Source organism: Schistocerca gregaria, chromosome 6, assembly GCF_023897955.1.
Source record: "Schistocerca gregaria isolate iqSchGreg1 chromosome 6, iqSchGreg1.2, whole genome shotgun sequence".
NCBI classification, from domain to species: Eukaryota; Metazoa; Arthropoda; class Insecta; order Orthoptera; family Acrididae; genus Schistocerca; species Schistocerca gregaria.
Genome location: NC_064925.1, coordinates 89,969,223 through 89,991,230, shown reverse-complemented (window position 1 = coordinate 89,991,230; position 22,008 = coordinate 89,969,223). Strand labels below are relative to the sequence as shown.

Here is a 22,008-nt window from a genome sequence, read left to right as displayed (position 1 = left end):
CCGCCGACCTCTGCGTGGAAATGTCGGCTGGTTGGGTGTCGTCTTCGTCGTCGCGGGTGGCGACGCTTTGAGAGCCCGTGGGTGAACGGCGACGGCGTTTGCGCCTACGTGGCGAGCGTTGTTTGCGCACGTGTTCCTCAGTGTCGGACGACGGCAAGGAAGAGCGTCGACCTGGTTCGAACGCGTCGGTGGGTACAATGAAATTGTCAAACAGGTGTTGTGAAGAAGTACTGTTCTCCTCAGCGTCCGGTGCGGGAGCCTGTTCGGCGGCAAGGTTGTCAGGTGGGACGTCCGCACCGTCCATTGGTGACTGGGACGGTGGGACGTGCCGATCGGAAGGAACGGGCGACGGACTGGACGAAACTGTAGACGTGGCAAGAGCCGCTGCGTAAGTGACCGGTAGGGCGGTCATAGTGGGTGTGACGGACGCTTCCGACAACGGGAGCTGCGCGACACGTCGTTGAATGCATTCAGACCGTAGGTGACCTTCTTTCCCGCAACCGGAACAGGTTCGAGGTTGGCCGTCGTACATTATAATGGCACTGCAGCCTCCGATACGTAGATAGGAAGGCACGTGTTTCTGCAACTCGATGGGGACTTGTCCAACACCGTTTAAAACGGGATAGGTCTGAAATTGTACCCATCGTTCGGCAACATGTTCCAGAACGTTGCCATAGGGACGGAGCGCCTCGATGACGAAGTCTGCAGGTAGTTCGAACGGCAGTTCGAAGATCCTTATCGTCCGTGTGCCGAGACCTGTGTGATCGACAGTAACGGGTCCGACGTTGCCGTCGGAATGGCAGAAGCGCAGTCCACGTTTGACCTCTTGAAGCACTTTGTCGCACGCCGCATCGTTGATCATTTTGACGTAGACGGTACTGCTAACTATCGACAAGTGGATACCAAATAGATCCGTTGGTGGTATTTTAACTTCATCGCGAATAAATCGCTCTACCTCCAGGGCCTTGGGTCGGGCGAAGTCGGAACAAAAGTTGAAACGTAATGGCTTCTTCCGATAGTTTTGCGCCATGGTGGTCTAGAAGGGAAAACGGCACTTACAGCGGCCGAAGTAAACACAAACACACCGTGCACGCCTCGCCAGCAGCGCTCTGGCGCGTGACGGCCTCGCAGCACTGCCGGCGGCATACGCCAACTGAGCTACCCAAGCACGACTCACGCCCCGTCCTCAAAGCTTTACTTCTGCCAGTACCTCGCCTCCTACCTTCCAAACTTTACAGAAGCTCTCCTGCGAACCTTGAGGAACTAGCACTCCTGAAAGAAAGGATATTGCGGAGACATGGCTTAGCCACAACCTGGGGGATGTTTCCAGAGTGATATTTTCACTCTGCAGCGGAGTGTGCACTGATTTGAAACTTCCTGGCAGATTAAAACTGTGTGCCGAACCGAGACTCGAACACGGGACCTTTGCCTTTTGTGGGGCAAGTGCTCTAGCAACTGACTACCCAGGCATGACTTACGCCCCGTCCTCAAAGCTTTACTTCTGCCAGTACGTCGTCTCCTACCTTCCAAACTTTACAGAAGCTCTCCTGCGAAACTTGCAGAACTAGCACTCCAGAAAGAAAGGATATTGCTGAAACATGGCTTAGCCACAGCCTGGGGGATGTTTCCAGAATGAGATTTTCACTCTGCAGCGGAGTGTGAACTGATATGAAACTTCCTGGCAGATTGAAACTCTGTGCTGGACCGTTCGCAGGAGAGCTTCTGTAAAGTTTGGAATGTAGGAGACGAGGTACTGGCAGAAGTAAAGATGTGAGGACGGGGCGTGAGTCGTGCAAAGGTAGCTCAGTTGGTAGAGCACTTGCACGCGAAATTCAAAGGTCCCATGTTCGAGTCCCAGGAAGTTTCAAGTAGGGGTGGTCTGCCGCGCAGCTCCATGTTCAACAGTGTACGTTGAACTGTGTGCTCCGAAACACCTGTGCGTGTGAACATTCGACCAGATTCGTCGTGTTCGAGACACGCATTCACAGGCTCTGCATAATAATAATGTGCCCTTCGTCAAAGTTGCTTATTCCAGTGGCTTTCTCCATTTGCAGCCCACATCTTCCATAGGGTGATTCCCTGTACGTTTCCGCTCCGCCTACATTCTTTTGTTACCGCGTCACGTGCCCACAGCGTCACCAAGACGCATTCAGCGTCGTGGTGGGCAGTGGTCATAATGTTTTGGCTTATCAGTGTATAGCAGATATGAAAGCACATAATAACTTACAGCGTCATGGGAAACAGTAGCAGCCGGAATGTGGTAATTACACGCACTAAACCAAAAGCCCAGCTGCCAATGCTCTGATTTGTTTCACAGTAGTAAAGAACACACAACAAACTCACCCTGAGGTAATAATTATTATACAATGGTCACACAGTGTTATTGTTTCTGTCTAATATTTATCTCTGATGAAACCACAATTTATTTACTAACTTTGTAAATAATAACGGTACTCAATTTAGACACAGATGATAGTAGATAAATTTTGTGGAAATAAAAACAGTTACCGTATATGTACTTTAATTACATTCATATAATTACATTCATATATGTACTTTAATTACTTTCTCCTTCCCCATGAACCATGGACCTTGCCGTTGGTGGGGAGGCTTGCGTGCCTCAGCGGTACAGATGGCTATACCGTAGCTGCAACCACAACGGAAGGGTATCTGTTGAGAGGCCAGACAAACGTGTGGTTCCTGATCTGGCCTTGTAACACTAACCGAAACGGCCTTGCTGTGCTGGTACTGCAAACGGCTGAAAGCAAGGGGAAACTACAGCCGTAATTTTTCCGGAGGGCATGCAGCTTTACTGTATGGTTAAATGATTATGTCGTCCTCTTGGGTAAAATATTACGGAGGTAAAATAGTCCCCCATTCGGATCTCCGGGCGGGGACTACTAAAGAGGACGTCGTTATTAGGAGAAAGAAACCTGGCGTTCTACGGATCGGAGCGTATAATGTCAGTTCCCTTAATCGGGCAGGTAGGTTAGAATATTTAAAAATGGAAATGGATAGGTTAAAGTTAGATATAGTAGGAATCAGTGAAGTTCGGTGGCAGGAGGAACAAGACTTTTGGTCAGGTGAATAAAGGGTTATAAATATAAAATCAAATAGGGTAATGCAGGAGTAGGTTTAATAGTCAATAAAAAAATAGGAGTGCGGATAGGCTACTACAAACAGTATAGTGAACGCATTAATGTGGCCAAGATAGACACGAAGCTCACGCCTACTACAGTAGTACAAGTTTATATGCCAACTAGCTCTGCAGGTGATGAAGAAATTGATGAAATGTATGATGAGATAAAAGAAATTATTCAGGTAGTGAAAGGAGACGAAAATTTAATAGTCATGGGTGACTGGAATTCGAGAGTAGGAAAAGGGGAAGAAGGAAAAATAGTAGGTGAATATACACTCCTGGAAATGTAAAGAAGAACACATTGACACCGGTGTGTCAGACCCACCATACTTGCTCCGGACACTGCGAGAGGGCTGTACAAGCAATCATCACACGCACGGCACAGCGGACACACCAGGAACCGCGGTGTTGGCCGTCGAATGGCGCTAGCTGCGCAGCATTTGTGCACCGCCGCCGTCAGTGTCAGCCAGTTTGCCGTGGCATACGGAGCTCCATCGCAGTCTTTAACACTGGTAGCATGCAGCGACAGCGTGGATGTGAACCGTATGTGCAGTTGACGGACTTTGAGCGGGGGCGTATAGTGGGCATGCGGGAGGCCGGGTGGACGTACCGCCGAATTGTTCAACACGTGGGGCGTGAGGTCTCCACAGTACATCGATGTTGTCGCCAGTGGTCGGTGGAAGGTGCACGTGCCCGTCGACCTGGGACCGGACCTCAGCGACGCACGGATGCACGCCAAGACCGTAGGATCCTACGCAGTGCCGTAGGGGACCGCACCGCCACTTCCCAACAAATTAGGGACACTGTTGCTCCTGGGGTATCGGCGAGGGCCATTCGCAACCGTCTCCATGAAGCTGGGCTACGGTCCCGCACACCGTTAGGCTGTCTTCCGCTCACGCCCCAACATGGTGCAGCCCGCCTCCAGTGGTGTCGCGACAGGCGTGAATGGAGGGACGAATGGAGACGTGTCGTCTTCAGCGATGACAGTCGCTTCTGCCTTGGTGCCAATGATGGTCGTATGCGTGTTTGGCGCCGTGCAGGTGAGCGCCACAATCAGGACTGCATACGACCGAAGCACACAGGGCCAACACCCGGCATCATGGTGTGGGGAGCAATCTCCTACACTGGCCGTACACCTCTGGTGATCGCCGAGGGGACACTGAATAGTGCACGGTACATCCAAACCGTCATCGAACCCATCGTTCTACCATTCCTAGACCGGCAAGGGAACTTGCTGTTCCAACAGGACAATGCACGTCCGCATGTATCCGTGCCACCCAACGTGCTCTAGAAGGTGTAAGTCAACTACCCTGGCCAGCAAGATCTCCGGGTCTGTCCCCCATTGAGCATGTTTGGGACCAGATGAAGCGTCGTCTCACGCAGTCTGCACGTCCAGCACGAAAGCTGGTCCAACTGAGGCGCCCGGTGGAAATGGCATGGCAAGCCGTTCCACAGGACTACATCCAGCATCTCTACGATCGTCTCCATGGGAGAACAGCAGCCTGCATTGCTGCGAAAGGTGGATACACACCGTACTAGTGCCGACATTGTGCATGCTCTGTTGCCTGTGTCTATGTGCCTGTGGTTCTGTCAGTGTGATCATGTGATGTATCTGACCCCAGGAATGTGTCAATAAAGTTTCCCCTTCCTGGGACCATGAATTCACCGTGTTCTTATTTCAATTTCCAGGAGTGTAGATTGGAGGTAAGAAATGAAAGAGGAAGCCGTCTGGTAGAATTTTGCACAGGGCATAACTTAATTATAGCTATCACTTGGTTCAAGAATCATAAAAGAAGGTTGTATACATGGAAGAATCCTGGAGATACTAGGAGGTATCAGATAGATTATATAGTGGTAAAACAGAGATTTAGGAACCAGGTTTTAAATTGTAAGACATTTCCAGGGGCAGATGTAGACTCTGACCACAATCTATTGGTTAGAACTGTAGATTAAAACTGAAGAATCTGCAAAAATGTGGGAATTTAAATGGATGGGACCTGGATAAACTGACTAAACCAGAGGATGTACAGAGTTTCAGGGAGAGCATAAGGGAACAACTGACAGGAATGGGGGAAAGAAATACAGTAGAAGAAGAATGGGTAGCTCTGAGGTATGAAGTAGTGAAGGCAGCAGTGGATCAGGTAGGTAAAAAGACGAGGGCTATTAGAAATCCTTGGTTAACAGAAGAAATATTGAATTTAATTGATGAAAGGAGAAAATATAAAAATGCAGTAAATGAAGCAGGCAAAAATGAGTACAAACGTCTCAAAAATGAAATTGACAGGAAGTGCAAAATGGCTAAGCAGGGGTGGCTAGAGGATAAATGTAAGGATGTAGAGGCTTATCTCACTAGGAGTAAGATAGATACTGCCTACAGGAAAATTAAAGAGGCCTTTGGAGGAAAGAGAACCACGTGTATGAATATCAAGAGCTCAGATGGGAACCCAGCTCTAAGCAAAGAAGGGAAAGCAGGAAGGTAGAAGGAGTATATAGAGGGTCTATACAAGGGCGATGTACTTGAGGGCAATATTATGAAGATGAAATAAGAGATACGATACTGCGTGAAGAGTTTGACAGAGCACTGAAAGACGAAACAAGGCCCCAGGAGTAGACAACATTCCATTAGAACTACTGAGGGCCTTGGGAGAGCCAGTCCTGACAAAACTCTACCATCTGGCGACCAAGATGTATGAGACAGGCGAAAAACCCTCAGACTTCAAGAAGAATATAATAATTCCAATACCAAAGAAAGCAGGTGTTGATAGATGTGAAAATTACCAAACTATCAGTTTAATAAGTCACAGCTGCAAAATACTAACACGAATTCTTTACAGACGAATGGAAAATCTGGTAGAAGCCGATCTCGGGATAGGTCAGTTTGGATTCCGTAGAAGTGTTGGAACACGTGAGGCAATACTGACCTTACGACTTATCTCAGAAGAAATATTAAGGAAAGGCAAACCTACGTTTCTAGCAGTTGTAGACTTAGAGAAAGCTTTTGACAACGTCGACTGGAATACTCTCTTTAAAATTCTAAAGGTTGCAGGGATAAAATACAGGGAGCGAAAGGCTATTTACAATTTGTACAGAAACCAGATGGCAGTTATAAGAGTGGAGGGGCATGAAAGGGAAGCAGTGGTTGGGAAGGGAGTGAGACAGGGTTGTAGCCTCTCACCGATGTTATTCAATCTGTATATTGAGCAAGCAATAAACGAAACAAAAGAAAAATTCGGAGTAGGTATCAAAATCCACAGAGAAGAAATAAAAACTTTGAGGTTCGCCGATGACATTGTACTTCTGTCAGAGACGGCAAAAGACTTGGAAGAGCAGTTGAACGGAATGTACAGTGTCTTGAAAGGAGGATATAAGATAAACATCAACAAAAGCAATTAGGAAATGAGACACTTAAAGTAGTAAACGGAGTTTTGCTCTTTGGGGAGCAAAATAACTGATGATGGTCGAAGTAGAGAGGATATAAAATGTAGACTGGCAATGGCAAGGAAAGCATTTCTGAAGAAGAGAAATTTGTTGACTTCGAGTATAGATTTAAGTGTCAGGAAGTCATTTCTGAAAGTATTTGTATGGAGTGTAGGCGTGTATGGAAGTGAAACATGGACGATAAATTGTTTGGCAAGAAGAGAATAGAAGCTTTCGAAATGTGGTGCTACAGAAGAATGCTGAATATTAGATGGGTAGATCACATAAGTAATGAGGAGATACTGAATAGAATTGGGGAGAAGAGGAGTTTGTGGCACAACTTGACAAGAAGAAGGGACCGGTTGGTAGGACATGTTCTGAGGCATCAAGGGATCACACATTTAGTATTGGAGGGTAAAAATCGTAGAGGTAGACCAAGAGATCAGTACACTAAGTAGATTCATAAGGATATAGATTGCAGGAAGTACTGGGAGATGAAGAAGCTTGCACAGGATAGAGTAGGATGGAGAGCTGCATCAAACCAGTCTCAGGACTGAAGACCGCAGCAACAACAACAATTACATTCTTCCAAGTGGTTGACCTAATCCGTTTATTTTTGTTCATTGAAAATTCCGCATTGAAGTTCATGATTTATAATTAATAAAGATAATTAGCGTTAATCGCCTTCTGCAGCTGGACAGCGTGAAAAGCCATTACCATTTTCATAAGCTTGTTAGGCTTACCTAAAAAATGTACCACTACACAGTAATCGTGAAGATATCACAAGGCACCTCAGACATGGCATTATGGTCCAAATTATCTGTTCCCGCTGCTGTGAGATATAGTCGTCTACTAATAAATGACAGACTGTGAGTACAAATTAATGTCGTTATTTACACCAATGTCGAACACACAGGGTTATCCGTAAGTACCTGCAGGATTTCAGAAGACGACTGTGTGGAAACATCGAGACATAAGATGGTGGTTGTTGTTGGGATTTTTAAGGGGGACTAAAAAGACATAAGAAGATATATACACATCAGTGGATAGAGCATCTCTTCACGTTTTCAACTCACATTGCATGCGCTCAAAATAGGCGTCGTTAATGTCATGGCAAAAAATTTCAATACGGGAGGAAGAAAACTTGCGAGCAAATCATTGAAATGACTGCTGCGGGAAGGCGCAACGGCAGCAGCCCGATATGGTACTCTATTATTTGGTTCCATTCTACAGGCGTGAACTAATTTGATGTGACAAAATGGAGCGGACGACCTGTGTACATGTTCTGAGACGCTTTCCCCACGGCCGGCCGGTGTGGCCGAGCGGTTCTAGGCGCTTCAGTCTGGAGCCGCACGACCTCTACGGTCGCGGGATCGAATCCTGCCTCGGGCATGGATGTGTTTGATGTCCTTAGGTTAGTTACTTTTAAGTAGTTCTAAGTTCTAGGGTACTAGATGTTCAGTCCCATAGTCCTCAGAGCCATTTGAACCATTTGAGCTTTCCCCATACATGCGTACTCTTTAACTACGCCACGCAACCTATTACCTATTACGAATAGAAACTTCGAGAGATACTCTATTCTCTGATGTGTGTCTGTTTTCTGGGTGTCTTGCAGTTTTCACGCAGCCGTCTTCTGATAGCTCGGATATATATATATGATTTTGTGTGTGTGTGTGTGTGTGTGTGTGTGTGTGTTGGATTTAACCCATGTGTAATATGACAGACACTCAGGTCGTTGTCCCCAGGTCTGTTGCGCTTTTCTCAACGTTTGTGTGTATACATGCCTTAAGGAAAATGCACATTACTAGTAAAATTGCACTGTTCAACGCCCCAAACGAAAGATTTTCTTTGTCGGTGCTCCACTATACATAGTCATTATTATTATTATTATTATTATTATTATTGTTTGTTAAAATTATTTTTATTGTTATAATTATCATTGTACTACTGTTATAATGTCTATTTTTTTTCTTTAACATCAATACTGCATAATAGGCTATATTTCCGTAATGTTATGTAGAAACTGTAACTCGTTCAATCTGAGTATGCCTGGTTAGGTGTAAGAGAGGGCCTGAAGGCCCTAATCTTGCCAGTTAAAATAAATGCATAAATAAATAAATAAATATTTTCGCCATTTTAAGTGGAATAAGCTGCAGCATTCCCATTTTGCACGCTGACAAGGTGTCATAAATTCGTCTAAGTAAAATATCCGCGCAATGCACTTTTCCCAGGAATGTTGAAGGCCGGCGTCATTCTCTTGCAGGACAATGCCCACTCATGTGCTGACAATGTTGTTTTGGCTACGCGGCAGAAGTTTCGCTGCGAAGCCCTCACATCCTCAATACAGTCCCGACGTCTCCCCATGTTATTTCCATTGTTTTGGAGCCCGAAGAAAGACATTCATAGTCACCAATTCGCTTCAGACGAAGAGGTGTAAGTCTGAGTTCATTAATGTTTCTATAGGCAACCGTAAACATTTTTGATTAAGGTATTGACCACTTCGTCTCACAGTGGAATAAATGTATTAACAGTTACGATGTTTACTTTCGAAGTACTAAACAGTTTAACTGCTTTTTTATAACTGCCTAGTATTCATCTGAGTGCCCTTACGAAGTATCCATGGGGCTCTGACTATTTTGTCTCACAATGCTATAAATAAACTGAAGCACCAAAGGAACTGGTGTAGGCATGAGTATTCAAATACGAAGATATGTAAATAGGCGTAATATTACAGCGGTCGCCAACAATTATATAAGACAACAAGTGTCTGGCGCAGTTGTTAGATCGGTTACTGATGCTACAATCGTAGTTATCAGATTTAAGTGAGCTTGAACTTGTTGTTATAGTCGGCGCCCGGCCGTTGGGACACAGCATCTCCGTGTTAGCGACAAAGTGGGGATTTTCCAGCACGACCATTTCCCGGGTGTACTGTGAATAGCAGGGATCCGGTAAAACATCAAACCTCCGACATCGCTGCGGCCGGTAAAAGATCCTGCAAGAACGGGACCAACGACGACTGAAGAGAATCGTTCAACATAACGTAAGTCCAACCTTTCCGCAAACTGCTGCAGATTTCAGTCCTAATACAAGTGTCAGCGTCCGAACCGTTCAACAAAACATCATCGATATGGGCTTTCGGAGCCGAAGGCTCACTCGTGTACCCTTGATGAGTGCATGACACAAAGTCTCACGCCTCACCTGCGGAGGTCAACTCCGACACTGGACTGCTGATGACAGGAAACAAGTTGTGTGGTCGGACGAGTCTCGTTCCAGATGGTATCGAGCGCATGGATGTGTACGAGTGTGGAGACAACCTTGTGGATCCATGGACCCTGCATGTCAGCAGGGGACTGTTCAAGATGATGGAGACTATGTGATGGTGTGGGGCGTGTGCAGTTGGGGTGATGTGGAACCCCTGATACGTCTAGATACGACTCTGACAGGTGACACGTACGTAAGCGTCCTGTCTCATCACCTGCATCTGTTCGTGCATTCCGACGGTCTCGTGGAATTCCAGCAGGACATTGCGACACCGCACATGTCCAGAATTGCTACAGAGTGGCTCCAGAAACACTCTTTTGCGTTTAAACGTTTTCGCTGGCTACGCAAAGTCCCCAGACATGAACATTATTGAGAATATCTGGGATGCCTTGCAACGTGCTGTTCTCTTACGGATTTATGGACAGCCCTTCAGGATTCATGGTGTCAGTTCCCTCCAGCACTACTTCAGACATTAGTTGAGTCCATGCCACGTCGCGTTGCGGCACTTCTGTGTGCTTGCGGGGACCCTTCACGATATCAGGCACGTGTACCAATTTCTTTGGCTCTGCAATTTATGTAAACAGTTACGCTGATTTAAAATACTAAACACTTTACTTGTTTTTTTTTGTTTTTTTCATCTGTCGAGTTTTCATTTGAGAGCTCCTTATAAATTAAATTTCATTGTGTTCTGAGAAGGCATCTGCGTATCTTACAGAAAAATACATACAGATTACGACTCGTTATCGTCACAAGGAAAAAGAAAGGCCAACACGTAAAAGTGTTACCCGCACTGCACATCATCTATCGTCGCTCTTCCACTTGACTGTGAGTAGCGTTTCAGTAGCAGATGTATGGGTCATGTACAGCGCAGCAGTGACCCAATGTCTGGGGGGGGGGGGGGGGGGTAGAACCTAGAACCGCACTGGGGTCGGTGTCTCTGAATAGATGGGAGTTGAAATGGATGGCAGCACAGAGAGGAAAGTATCACTGTGTACACTCTGTGTGTATGTCCAAAGGTCTCATTCAGTATGTTAAAGGCACTGTTCCAGAGCCATTGAGCGGACAGGGTGTAACCATTCGCAGATCGTGGTGCGGGTTGGGATGCGTGATGCCTGGGCTCCATGTCGAGGATACCGGTGAACTGAGTCCGCTGATTGGCTTACGCTCATGGCGTCGTAGTGAACTCGATACGACTACGAAACAAAATAGCCAGTCGGACACTGTTCTACATTTATCGTATTTTTTTGTGTTCGTATTATGAGTTGTATGTTATGACAATCCCGCTTCAGGGCAAAGGCGCTTTGAAGATTTATCACAAAGGTATATCTCTTTATACAAGTTATTATAATTTAAAGTGATTTAATAACATATAATTAGTAAAAGCCTTCAGGACATCATAAGATGAAAGATATAGTCAGGATTAGCAGGTGTTAACCGTAGCTTAATGAGCAACGGAATGTGATTATATAGTAACTGGAAGTAGGTTTGCGTCCTGGCATATGTCAATTTCTATTTCATCTTCAGATTTGTGACAGATTTTGGAACATTCTCAGTAACGTAATACAAGTATGTTCTGCAATATTCCATGTTATTTACGTGTAAGATTGCACTTCTCAGGAATGAGTTTCTTCGATTTTGTAACTGGAGTCTGACTGAAAATGAAACGTATATATGGTGCGAGTGAGAATAGCAGCAACAACACTTGTATTCTGGCTTGTCATACATATTTGTGTGCTTCTTTTTTCCGAATATGCCGCGAATTTCCAGAGTGTGGTAAGACCGGAACCTAAGAGTACAGCTTAAATTTCTACTTGTGGAACGAGCAACAATAACATTCATATTCTTGCTTCTCACAAATCTTTGGCTGCTCATTTCTGAATATGCTGCGATTTTCGAGGGTGTAGTAAGGCAGCTTAAATGCCCATAGAGCTCTTTACAGACCATTACATCTGGTAGTGCTGTTGTAGATGTTCTGCCTTTCTTATGACGTCACGAACGTTAGCCAATCAGAAGACAATTATCTTGCAGCTGCGAGAGACAGATGCTGGTTTTGTATTTTTAGGGGCTACCATCACTGATCGCCTTGAACTTGAGTTGTGACTGGCTGCTTTAAGCTCACTCTTAATTTTTAAAAACTTGTTCAAATGGCTGTGAACACTATGGGACTTTTCTGAGGTCATCAGTCCCCTAGAACTTAGAACTACTTAAATCTAACTAACCTAAGGACATCACACATATCCATGCTCGAGGCAGGATTCGAACCTGCGACCGTAGCGGTCGCGCGGTTCCACCAGACTGTAGCGCCTAGAACCGCTCGGCCACCCCGGCCGGCACTCTTAACAGCGCCGTTGTTCAGAGAACTGATCTTCATTTACGTGATTTCTCGCCCACCATACATCTGCATCTATATCTACATCCATTCTCCGTAAACCACTGTGAAGTGCAAGGCACAGGATACTTCTCACTGTTTCACATATTTTTCCCGTATTATTTGCGTGTGGATCGCATGACAAATGTTTTCTTAAATGCCTCAAAGAGTGCTTTCATTGGTATAATTTTGTCTTCCGGATCCCTACAGGAATTATGCACGGGTTGTTGTTGTAGATTCGTAGATTCCTCAATATTAGTTCGTACAAGTTGTAAGTAGTCTTTTATAGTATACATGCAACCTGCCTTCAAACGTCTGCAAGTAAGTAATCTACTCTGCATACGAGCATGCCCTACTAATGAAACAACAATAACCGCACATTAGTGTTTGTTGTGAGCCCAGTTTCAAGGCTGAGAACTATAAATCACGATTTTAAAGAGCCATTTATTTCGGCCGTTTACGAACGCACACACGTCTGTCTCAGACCAGAGACATACAGGTCATCGCAACCGGTTCTTACCATTCCATGTTAAGCGTAATTAGTTCTCTGTTTCACCTAAGTTATCATTTTATTTGGTAAAATACGAGGACAGAAATTTGCATTTAAGATATGTAGTACATGAAGTACATACCGATAAAAACTGAGTTATCCTACCAATCGCTCTCTCACAGAAACTGCGTTAACTATGTGCCAGGTGGAATTTTGTATGTATAACTATTTCTGGTTTAATAATATTTACAATAAACTGGATTATTTAAAGACATTCCTAACTGTCTGGAAAAATTCTCTGGATAATTTTCGATATGTGGTTGGAAGTGAGGATGTTCTGTATTCAAAGGGAGGACCCCTCTTCTTTGTACTTACCAATAATCGTGTTTTTGTCGTGAAAACAAATAACTGTTACTGTCGTCTCACGATGAAGATGCTATCGTTTTCTTTTCACGCCAATGCAAATAAGCAAAACCACACAACTTGCTTCACTCAAACACGAAGGAATTATCCGCATGGGGTTCAAATAGGTAGAGGTGATGTACATGTACAGACAAATAAATGATTACAATTTATGAAGAACTGCGTGATTTATTCAAGAAAAGGAGCTTCACAAACTGAGCAAGTCAATAACGCGGTGTTCTACCTCTGGCGCTTATGCAAGCAATTATTCGGCTTGCATTGATTGACAGAGTCGTTGAATGTCCTCCTAAGGGTTATCGTGCCAAATTCCATCGAACTGGTGCGTCAGATCAGCACACTTTCGAGATGGTTGGAGAGCCGTGCCCATAATGTTGCAAAAATTCTCGACTGGGGAGAGTTCTGGCCATCTTGCTGGCCTAGGTAAGGTTTTGCAAGCACGAAGAGAAACAGTAGAAACTGTCGCCATATGCGGAAGGGCATTACTTACTTACTTACTCCTCGGCTCTACAGCCCTTGAAGGGCCTTGGCCTGCATCACAGTATCCTGCCATTCTATCCGATCCATGTCTTTCCGTCTCCATCCTCTGACACCCAGCTTTTTCATGTCTTCTGCAATCAACCACCCACCTCTTTCTGGGGCGTCCCCTCCGCTGTCTGCCTCCAGCCTGGCCATCAAAAATCCTCTTACATGTTCTGTCTTCTTCCATTCTGACCACGCACCCTGCGCACCGCAGTCTTCTTATTTTAATGGTAGTGACAATGTCAGGTTCTTCAAAAAGGTTGTTGTAGTTCTGCACTCGTACGAATGCGCCAACCTTCTTGATCATATATTGGACCATATATTTTACGTAGCACCTTTCTCTCCCATATGCTAAGGATCCTTTCCTCATTTACAGTCATGGTCCACGTTTCGGCACCATGCATAACAACTGGTCTTATAATTGTTTTGTAAATGAGGAATTTGGATGTTCGTGATAGAAGCGAACTCCTAAGCATGGGTAATGCGGCAAAGTAGCATCTGTTACCTGCTGCTATTCTGGCCTTCACCTCACTGCCAACGTCATTTGTCTCAGTGATAGTCGACCCAAGGTACTTGAAGTCTCTCACCCTTTCAAACTCCCTGTCGGCTGTCCTGAGATTTGGTATTTTTTGTTGGTTGGACATTGCCATATACTTGGTCTTTTCGACATTGACTGTCAGGCCAAGTTCCCGTGCACCTTTCTCCACTTGTTGATAGGCTTCGCCTAGCACAGCTGTGTTTCGTGCGAGTAATGCCATATCGCCAGCGTAGGCTAGGTATTGTAGTGAACGATTTAAGAAGGTTCCTCCTTTATTTAACTCTATCTGACTTGTGACTCTTTCATGGGAAAGGTTGAATAGCAATGAGGAGATATTGTCACCCTGTCTAAGTCCCTTCTTCACTTCCACTTCTCTGGAGGTTTCGCCCTGTATTTTTACTTTACAGTTGGTTTCGCTGAGGGTCATCAGAAAAAATTTTAATGAGCTTCTTAGGTATTCCAGCATCTTCCATTACATTCCGCAATGCCACTCTTGAGATGCTATCATAGGCTTGTTTAAAGTCGATATAAAGCTGGTGCATGTTAATTTGATGCTCGTAACATTTTTCAAGAAGTATACACATTGTGAATATCTGGTCAGTTGTTGACCTATGTCTTCTAAAGCCACTCTGATAGTCTCCAACTCTCTCTTCCACATATGGAGTAAGCCTGTTGGTTAGAGTCCTGGAGAAAACTTTATATGTAGTATTTAGTAGGGAGATTCCACGATAGTTCTGGCAGTTTAATTTATCTCCTTTTTTATGTATGGGGCACATTATAGCTGTTTTCCACTCCTTTGGCACGCTCTCCTCTTGCAAGATATTCAGTATTATTTTATGAATTGTTTTCCACAGCGTTTCCCCACCATATTTGAGAAGTTCGGCCTGGATCGGATCTTCTCCAGGCGTCTTATTGTTTTTTAGGGTCTTAATGGCTGGCATCACTTCCCCCAGTGTAGGGTCTGGTGTTAAAAACTCTGGTCCGTAGTAAGTTAGTTCCTCTCGTTCTAACCCTTTTACTTCTGAGTTCAGTAACTCTTGGAAGTATTCTGCCCACCTGTCAAGTATTTTATTACTCTCCCCTATAAAATCTCCTTCTTTGTTCCTGCACGTATTTGTTCTGGCTTGGAACCCGGTCTTTCCTTCTTTAATCCTTTGTTACATTTCGCGACTTTGCTTCTCTTCTCCTAGCTTTTCAGTTTCTTCCAGTTTTTTCTTTTCTAGTGCTCTTTTCTTCTGTCTGTAGACCCTCTTCGTTACACGGTGCTTTTCATTACATTCATTCAGATTTGCTCGAATTCTTCTCTGCAATAATTTCATTCGTGCTAAATTACGTCCCTCAGTTCTTCTTATACATTCTTCGTCAAACCAGTCTTCCTTCCTTTGAGCACGTTCATATCCTAAAACCTCTCCAGCTGCCTTGAGGATTGCAGTCTTACATTCTTTCCACATTACTTCTATATGTTCATTTGATATGTCGGTCTCATTCTTAATAACCTCTTCTATTTTCGCCTGATATGCTCTCCATATTTCTTCTAACTTCAGTTCCTTAATGTCAGACCTCTTTTGTTTGGTCGCCTTTTTGTTTACTCAATAGTGAGATCCTTTGTCTGTATTTAACTCTCACTAGATTGTGGTCTGAATTGCAGTCAGCTCCACGTTGGCTCCTAACATCTATTATGTCCGATACGTGGCTCTGATCGATGAATATACGGTCTATCTGATTTCTGGTTTGCCCGTAACGTTGCAAACATTCTCAGCTGGGGAGAGTTCTGGCCATCTTGCTGGCCAAGGAAAGGTTTTGCTAGCACGAAGACAAACAGTAGAAACTGACGCCATATGCGGAAGGGCATTGTCTTGCTGAAATGTAGGCCCAGGATGGCTTGCCACCAAAGGCAACAAAACTGGGTTTGGAACACCTGTGCTGTAATGGTGCCGAAGATGAAAACCAAAGGGTTGCTGCTACGAAAAGGAATGGAATGTCAGACCGCCATTCCTGGTTGTCGGGTCGTATGGCAGACGAGGGTCAGATTGGTATCCAACGGCTGTCTGGTGGGTCTCCAGGCACATCTACCCTGGTCGTCGGGGCTCAGTCCAAAGCGGACCTGACAGCTGAAGACAATTCTGCTCCAGGCCAAGACGGGTCTGGAGAGGCTCCAGACAATGGTGGGGTGTCTACCTCACTGTTGCTTCCCTTGAGGCCTGACAATCATGAGCGATGGTCTGCGGTACCATTTCTTTTCATAGCAGAATCCCTTTGGTTGTCTTACAGGACAGCGGTAGGTCGACAATATTCTGCGTCCCGTTTTGTTGGCCTTTATGCCAAGTTACTGTGGGAAAATTAATGCATAGCTGCACACAACGAGAGTTGCTAGTGCTTGCCTTTCTTTGTGCTTGCCATACTCTGCCTTAGAAAGGCCGCAAGATCTCTCCCCAATGTCGAACTTTTGGAGCATTATGGGCAGGACCCTCCAACCATCTAGGGATTTTGATGATCTAAAGCGCCATTCGGACAGCATTTGGCACGATATTCCTCTGGAGGATATCCAGAGACTGCATCAATCAAGCCGACCGTTGAGGCCGAGCGGTTCTAGCCTCTTCAGTCTGGAACCGCCCGACTGCTACGGTCGCAGGTTCGAATCCTGCCTCGGGCATGGATGTGTGTGATGTCCTTAGGTTAGTTAGGTTTAAGTAGTTGTAAGTTCTAGGGGACTGATGACCGCAGATGTTAAGCCCCATAGTGCTCAGAACCATTTCACCATTTTTTGCATCAATCAATTCCAATCTGAATAACTGCTTGCGTAAGTGCCAGAGGTTGACCAACGCATTATTGACTTGCTAAATTTGTGGAGCTCTTTCTCTTGACTAAATCCCTATTTGTTTGAAATTGTAATCATACTTTTGTCTGTTGTTGTACAACACATTCTCAGATTTCGGCCCCATTAGGATAATTCCTTCGTGGTGCGCCGTTTTTTTTTTTTTTTCGTTTCAGTGTGTATAAGATCAACTGCAGGGTAAAAGGCTTCCGGCGGTCAGCGATGTGCCAGCACTTAGAAGTAACGTGCCATCAGAGACTCTGTCATCATAAGGTTTATGCAGTCAACTAGCTCATGGCCCGGGGATGACGAATCAAAGGCGCTGCTTCTTATCGGCCCGTTTAACTGCACCATCGGTGATCATCCTGTAGCTCGCTAGGACCCTCGCCAGACGATGATATCAGGCTGGCCTGTTTTCTCGACGCGTCCATCTCTGCATGTCCTGAAACTATAGACCTATATCTCTAACGTCGATCAGTTGTAGAATTTTGGAACACGCATTATGTTCGAGTATAATAACTTTTCTGGAGACTAGAAATCTACTCTGCAGGAATCAGCATGGGTTTCGAAAAAGACGATCGTGTGAAACCCAGCTCGCACTATTCGTCCACAAAGACTCAGAGGGGCCTATACACTGGTCCCCAGGTAGACGCCGTGTTTCTTGACTTCCGCAAGGCGTTCGATACAATTCCCCACAGTCGTTTAATGAACCAAGTAAGAGCATAAGGACTATCAGACCAATCGTGTGACTGGATTGAAGAGTTGCTAGATAACAGAACGCAGCATGTCATTCTCAATGGAGAGAAGTCTTCGGAAGTAAGAGTGATTTCAGGTGTGCCGCAGGCGAGTGTCGTAGGACCGTTGCTATTCGCAATATACATAAATGACCTTGTGGATAACATCGGAAGTTCACTGAGGCTTTTTGCGGATGATGATGTGGTATATCGAGAGGTTGTAACAATGGAAAATTGTACTGAAATACAAGAGGGTCTGAAACGAATTGACGCATGCTGAAGGGAATGGCAATTGAATTTCGATGTAGACAAGTGTAATGTGCCGAGAATACATAGAAACAAAGATCCTTTATCATTTAGGTACAAAACAGAAGGTCAGCAACTGGAAGCAGTTAATTCCATAAATTATCTGGGAGTAGGCATTAGGAGTGATTTTAAATGAATGATCATATAAAGTTGATCGTCGGTAAAGCGGATGCCAGACATATTCATTGGAAGAATCCTAAGGCAAAGCAATCCGAAAACAAAGGAAATAGGTTACAGTACACTTGTTCGCCCACTGCTTGAATATTGCTCACCAATGTGGGATCCGTACCAGATAGGGTTGATAGAAGAGATAGAGAAGATCCAACGGAGAGCAGCGCACTTCGTTACAGGATCATTTAGTAATCGCGAAAGCGTTACGGAGATGACAGATAAACTCCAGTGGAAGGCTCTGCAGGAGAGACGCTCAGTAGCTCGGTACGGGCTTTTGTTGAAGTTTCGAGAACATACCTTGACAGAGGAGTCAAGCAGTATATTGCTCCCTCCTACGTATATCTCGCGAAGAGACCATGAGGATAAAATCAGAGAGATTAGAGCCCATACAGAGGCATACCGACAATCTTTCTTTCCACGAACAATACGAGACTGGAATAGAAGGGAGAACCGATAGAGGTACTCAAAGTACCCTTCGCCACACACCGTCAGGTGGCTTGCGGAGTATGGACGTAGATGTAGAGAAATTGGAGCAACGATTGACTCCTTCAAGGTCACTCCAGCTGTGCCGTGTTTGTCTCTGCTGACTATCTAAACAGCTTGAGGGTAATTAATGCCAGCGACCGAGTAAGCAATGAGAATCGATGTGCGAGCAGAAAGCTGCCAGTGATGATAAGATGTCGATGTATCGATATACCGTAATACCGCTATATTCTCCATAGAGTATCGATATATATTGATACTAGAATCGTCAATAAATTTACTTTGATTATATCGGTACTAAAATGGCATGATCAAGCGCCGATATCTTTTTAAATTATTTTTTTTCGCATTTTTCAATAAATTTTGAAGTCGCTCTTTTGAAATTGTAGTAGAATATAATTTTACTTTCACTGTCTTACTCTTTGACTGTGTGAAGCAAATAAGAAGTCCGATTGCACCGAGGGTGGCGGTGTGAATGAAATAACATGATAGCCGACAGCAATAAAAAAAATAAAAAAAATAAAAAAAAAACCTGTTTTATCGCAAGCAATGTCCTATTTCTTCACATCGGCATTCTTCAAAACAGTTGCTGAAACTCATGAACGAAAATGTAAATGACAAAATTTCTCTTTTCCGTGGGCGGAGACGTGTAAGAGGAACTGCTGACGTAATCGGCGCAGCTACTACCAACAGAAACTGCGACGTTTAATTTCACCACAAAATTTTCACAGTAGAACTGTTAAGTAGCTAGCGTTTGCAGAAATGTAAAACAGGAAAATCGACATGAAGTGTTCCAGATAAATCCGATATGTGATGAAACCGAACGACAGACCCATCGGCCGGCCGCGGTGGTCTCGCGGTTCTAGGCGCGCAGTCCGGAACCGTGCGACTGCTACGGTCGCAGGTTCGAATCCTGCCTCGGGCATGGATGTGTGTGATGTCCTTAGGTTAGTTAGGTTTAAGTAGTTCTAAGTTCTAGGGGACTGATGACCACAGCAGTTGAGTCCCATAGTGCTCAGAGCCATTTGAACCATTTTGACAGACCCATCGGAGACCTTTTATTTTGCCGCTTACCTGCAGTTACCAAGTGTGAATGTGCACTTTTTCTTTCTAGTTCTTGCTCTAAGGGGGATTTCCGCTTATGTGTTAGCTGAAGAGCCAACACCGTGTTACGAGTTGAGGCCGAAATGCACGCGTTTTAGCTCACGCAGGCTGGCGTGAGGAGGGAAGAACTATACCGACGTGAGGTCTGGAACATGACAAGGAATGAGAATTCAGAAAGGGAACATAATTAGTTTGATACTTAACTTTAATCCATTAATGATGAACATCGCTCTTGACGGTACATTATTCACAATATTATCTGTTCAGAATACATTCTTGAAGATATTTCTTATAGTAACTGAATATTGCGCTTTGTTAGGTCGTAGCAAATGACGTAGCTGAAGGCTATGCTAAACTGTCGTCTCTGCAAATGAGAGCGTATGTAGTCAGTGAACCATCGCTAGCAAAGTCGGCTGTCCAACTGGGGCGAGTGCTAGGGAGTCTCTCTAGACTAGATCTGCCGTGTGGCGGCGATCGGTCTGCAATCACTGCTAGTGGAGACACGCGGGTCCGACGTATACCAACGGACCTCAGCCGATTTAAAGGCTACCACCTAGCAAGTGTGGTGTCTGGCGGTGACACCACGTCCGCAGCTCGTGGTCTTGCGGTAGGGATTTTCTCTGCCTCGTGATGACTGGGTGTTTGTGTTCTTCATCATCATTGACGCACTCAAGTCGCCGAAGTGGCGTCAACTAAAAAGGACTTGCAATACGGCCGCCGAACTTCCCCGCATGGGGCCTCTCGGCCAACAATGCCATATGATCATTTCATTTCTAAGGGGGATGAGAAGGCTGCTAGCTTGTTGATGTACGGAATGCAATATTAAATCAGTACTGAAATATGCTGCTGTAAAACTGGCAATATATTTACAATGTGCAGCCGATATTTTTCTTTTGACCGGTACGTAGACATTATTCCCTCGGCATATCGATAATTTTTCGATATATTTTTTAAATATCGATGTATCAGAATGAGACTTTCACTCTGCAGTGGAATGTGCGCTGATATGAAACTTCCTGGCAGATTAAAACTGTGTGCCGGACCGTGACTCGAACTCGGGACCTTTGCCTTTCGCGGACAAGTGCTCTACCGACTGAGGTACCCAAGCACGACTCAGGCCCCGTCCTCACAGCTTTACTTCTGCCAGTACCTCGTCTCCTACCTTCCAAACTTTACAGAAGCTCTCCTGCGAACGGGGTGTGAGTCGTGGTCGGGTAGCTCAGTTGGTAGAGCACTTGCCCACGAAAGGCGAAGGTCCCGAGTTCGAGTCTCGGTCGCGCACACAGTTTTAATCTGCCAGGAAGTTTCATCGATGTACCAGATTTCCAATATTTTTAAAAATATCAACAGTCCTAGTACAAGCGTATCATTAAAGTACCCTGCATTTCTGATAAAAACCTATGGTCCTCCCAGTAAAGGGGACAGGAAAGTTAAACAGCTGAACAACCTGTGACGTGTGACGTAACACTGGCAGTTTTGCTTTTCCAGCGCCAGCTACCTGATGGCCTCTTGCGGAATGCTGACCGGCTGCTGCTTGTCTCCCGCAGGAACTGGAAGACCGCGAGAGGAGCCTGATAGCCACGCAGGGCCGCACCGACGCCTCCCTGCAGGCGCTGCAGCGGGAGAACCGCTACAGCGAGGATAAGGTCAAGGAACTCGAGAAGAAGGTACGTCGCCCGTACATACTCACAAAATTTGCTTAGTGTCTCTACTCTTATACGATACATATATGTATTTAAAATTTTGCCATTTTTGTTACAATGCACCAACTCGTTTTCGACTACCGTTAACACAATTCTACGAGGTCCCTCCAGCTTACCCTCAAAACTGTTGTTCCTCAGTTGCTCGAAGGATGTTCCAGATATCGCTCTGACATCTGAATTCGAACTCCAGCTTCCTACTGGATGTACTATGCCTGCAGCAGAAGGAGAAGCGTAGTATGTGTCATTCTCCTGCATGTTGGAGTATGTTGGTTGAATAGTTAGCGAGTGATAGGGTGCTAGGCAGACAAACATTTTATCATTTCTATTTGCTTCAACAGCATCTTATCACAGACAAAGTTAGTCACAGTAGACGTTACAGGAGCTACTATAATATCGTCAATATTTCCAATCATGAACATGACAACATTTACCGAAACTTTAGCGCTTGTATATATGACTTTCAGATACGATAAATAGTGAGGTAATCACCGTTATGTTTACAAGTTAAAAAGATAAAAATATCATGCAAACAAATGT

The 22,008-nt window shown here is 44.9% G+C and overlaps 1 protein-coding gene across 1 annotated transcript in view; it reads left to right on the top strand.

The window, feature by feature from the left end:
* The window catches only part of LOC126278367 (coiled-coil domain-containing protein 170), a 335,535-nt gene that overhangs the window by 97,040 nt on the left and 216,487 nt on the right, over positions 1-22,008 (top strand). Inside the window, exon 4 of the mRNA XM_049978435.1 lies at positions 21,316-21,435. Coding sequence (XP_049834392.1) covers positions 21,316-21,435 — 120 coding nt within the window. The remainder of the gene's footprint in view (positions 1-21,315; positions 21,436-22,008) is intronic.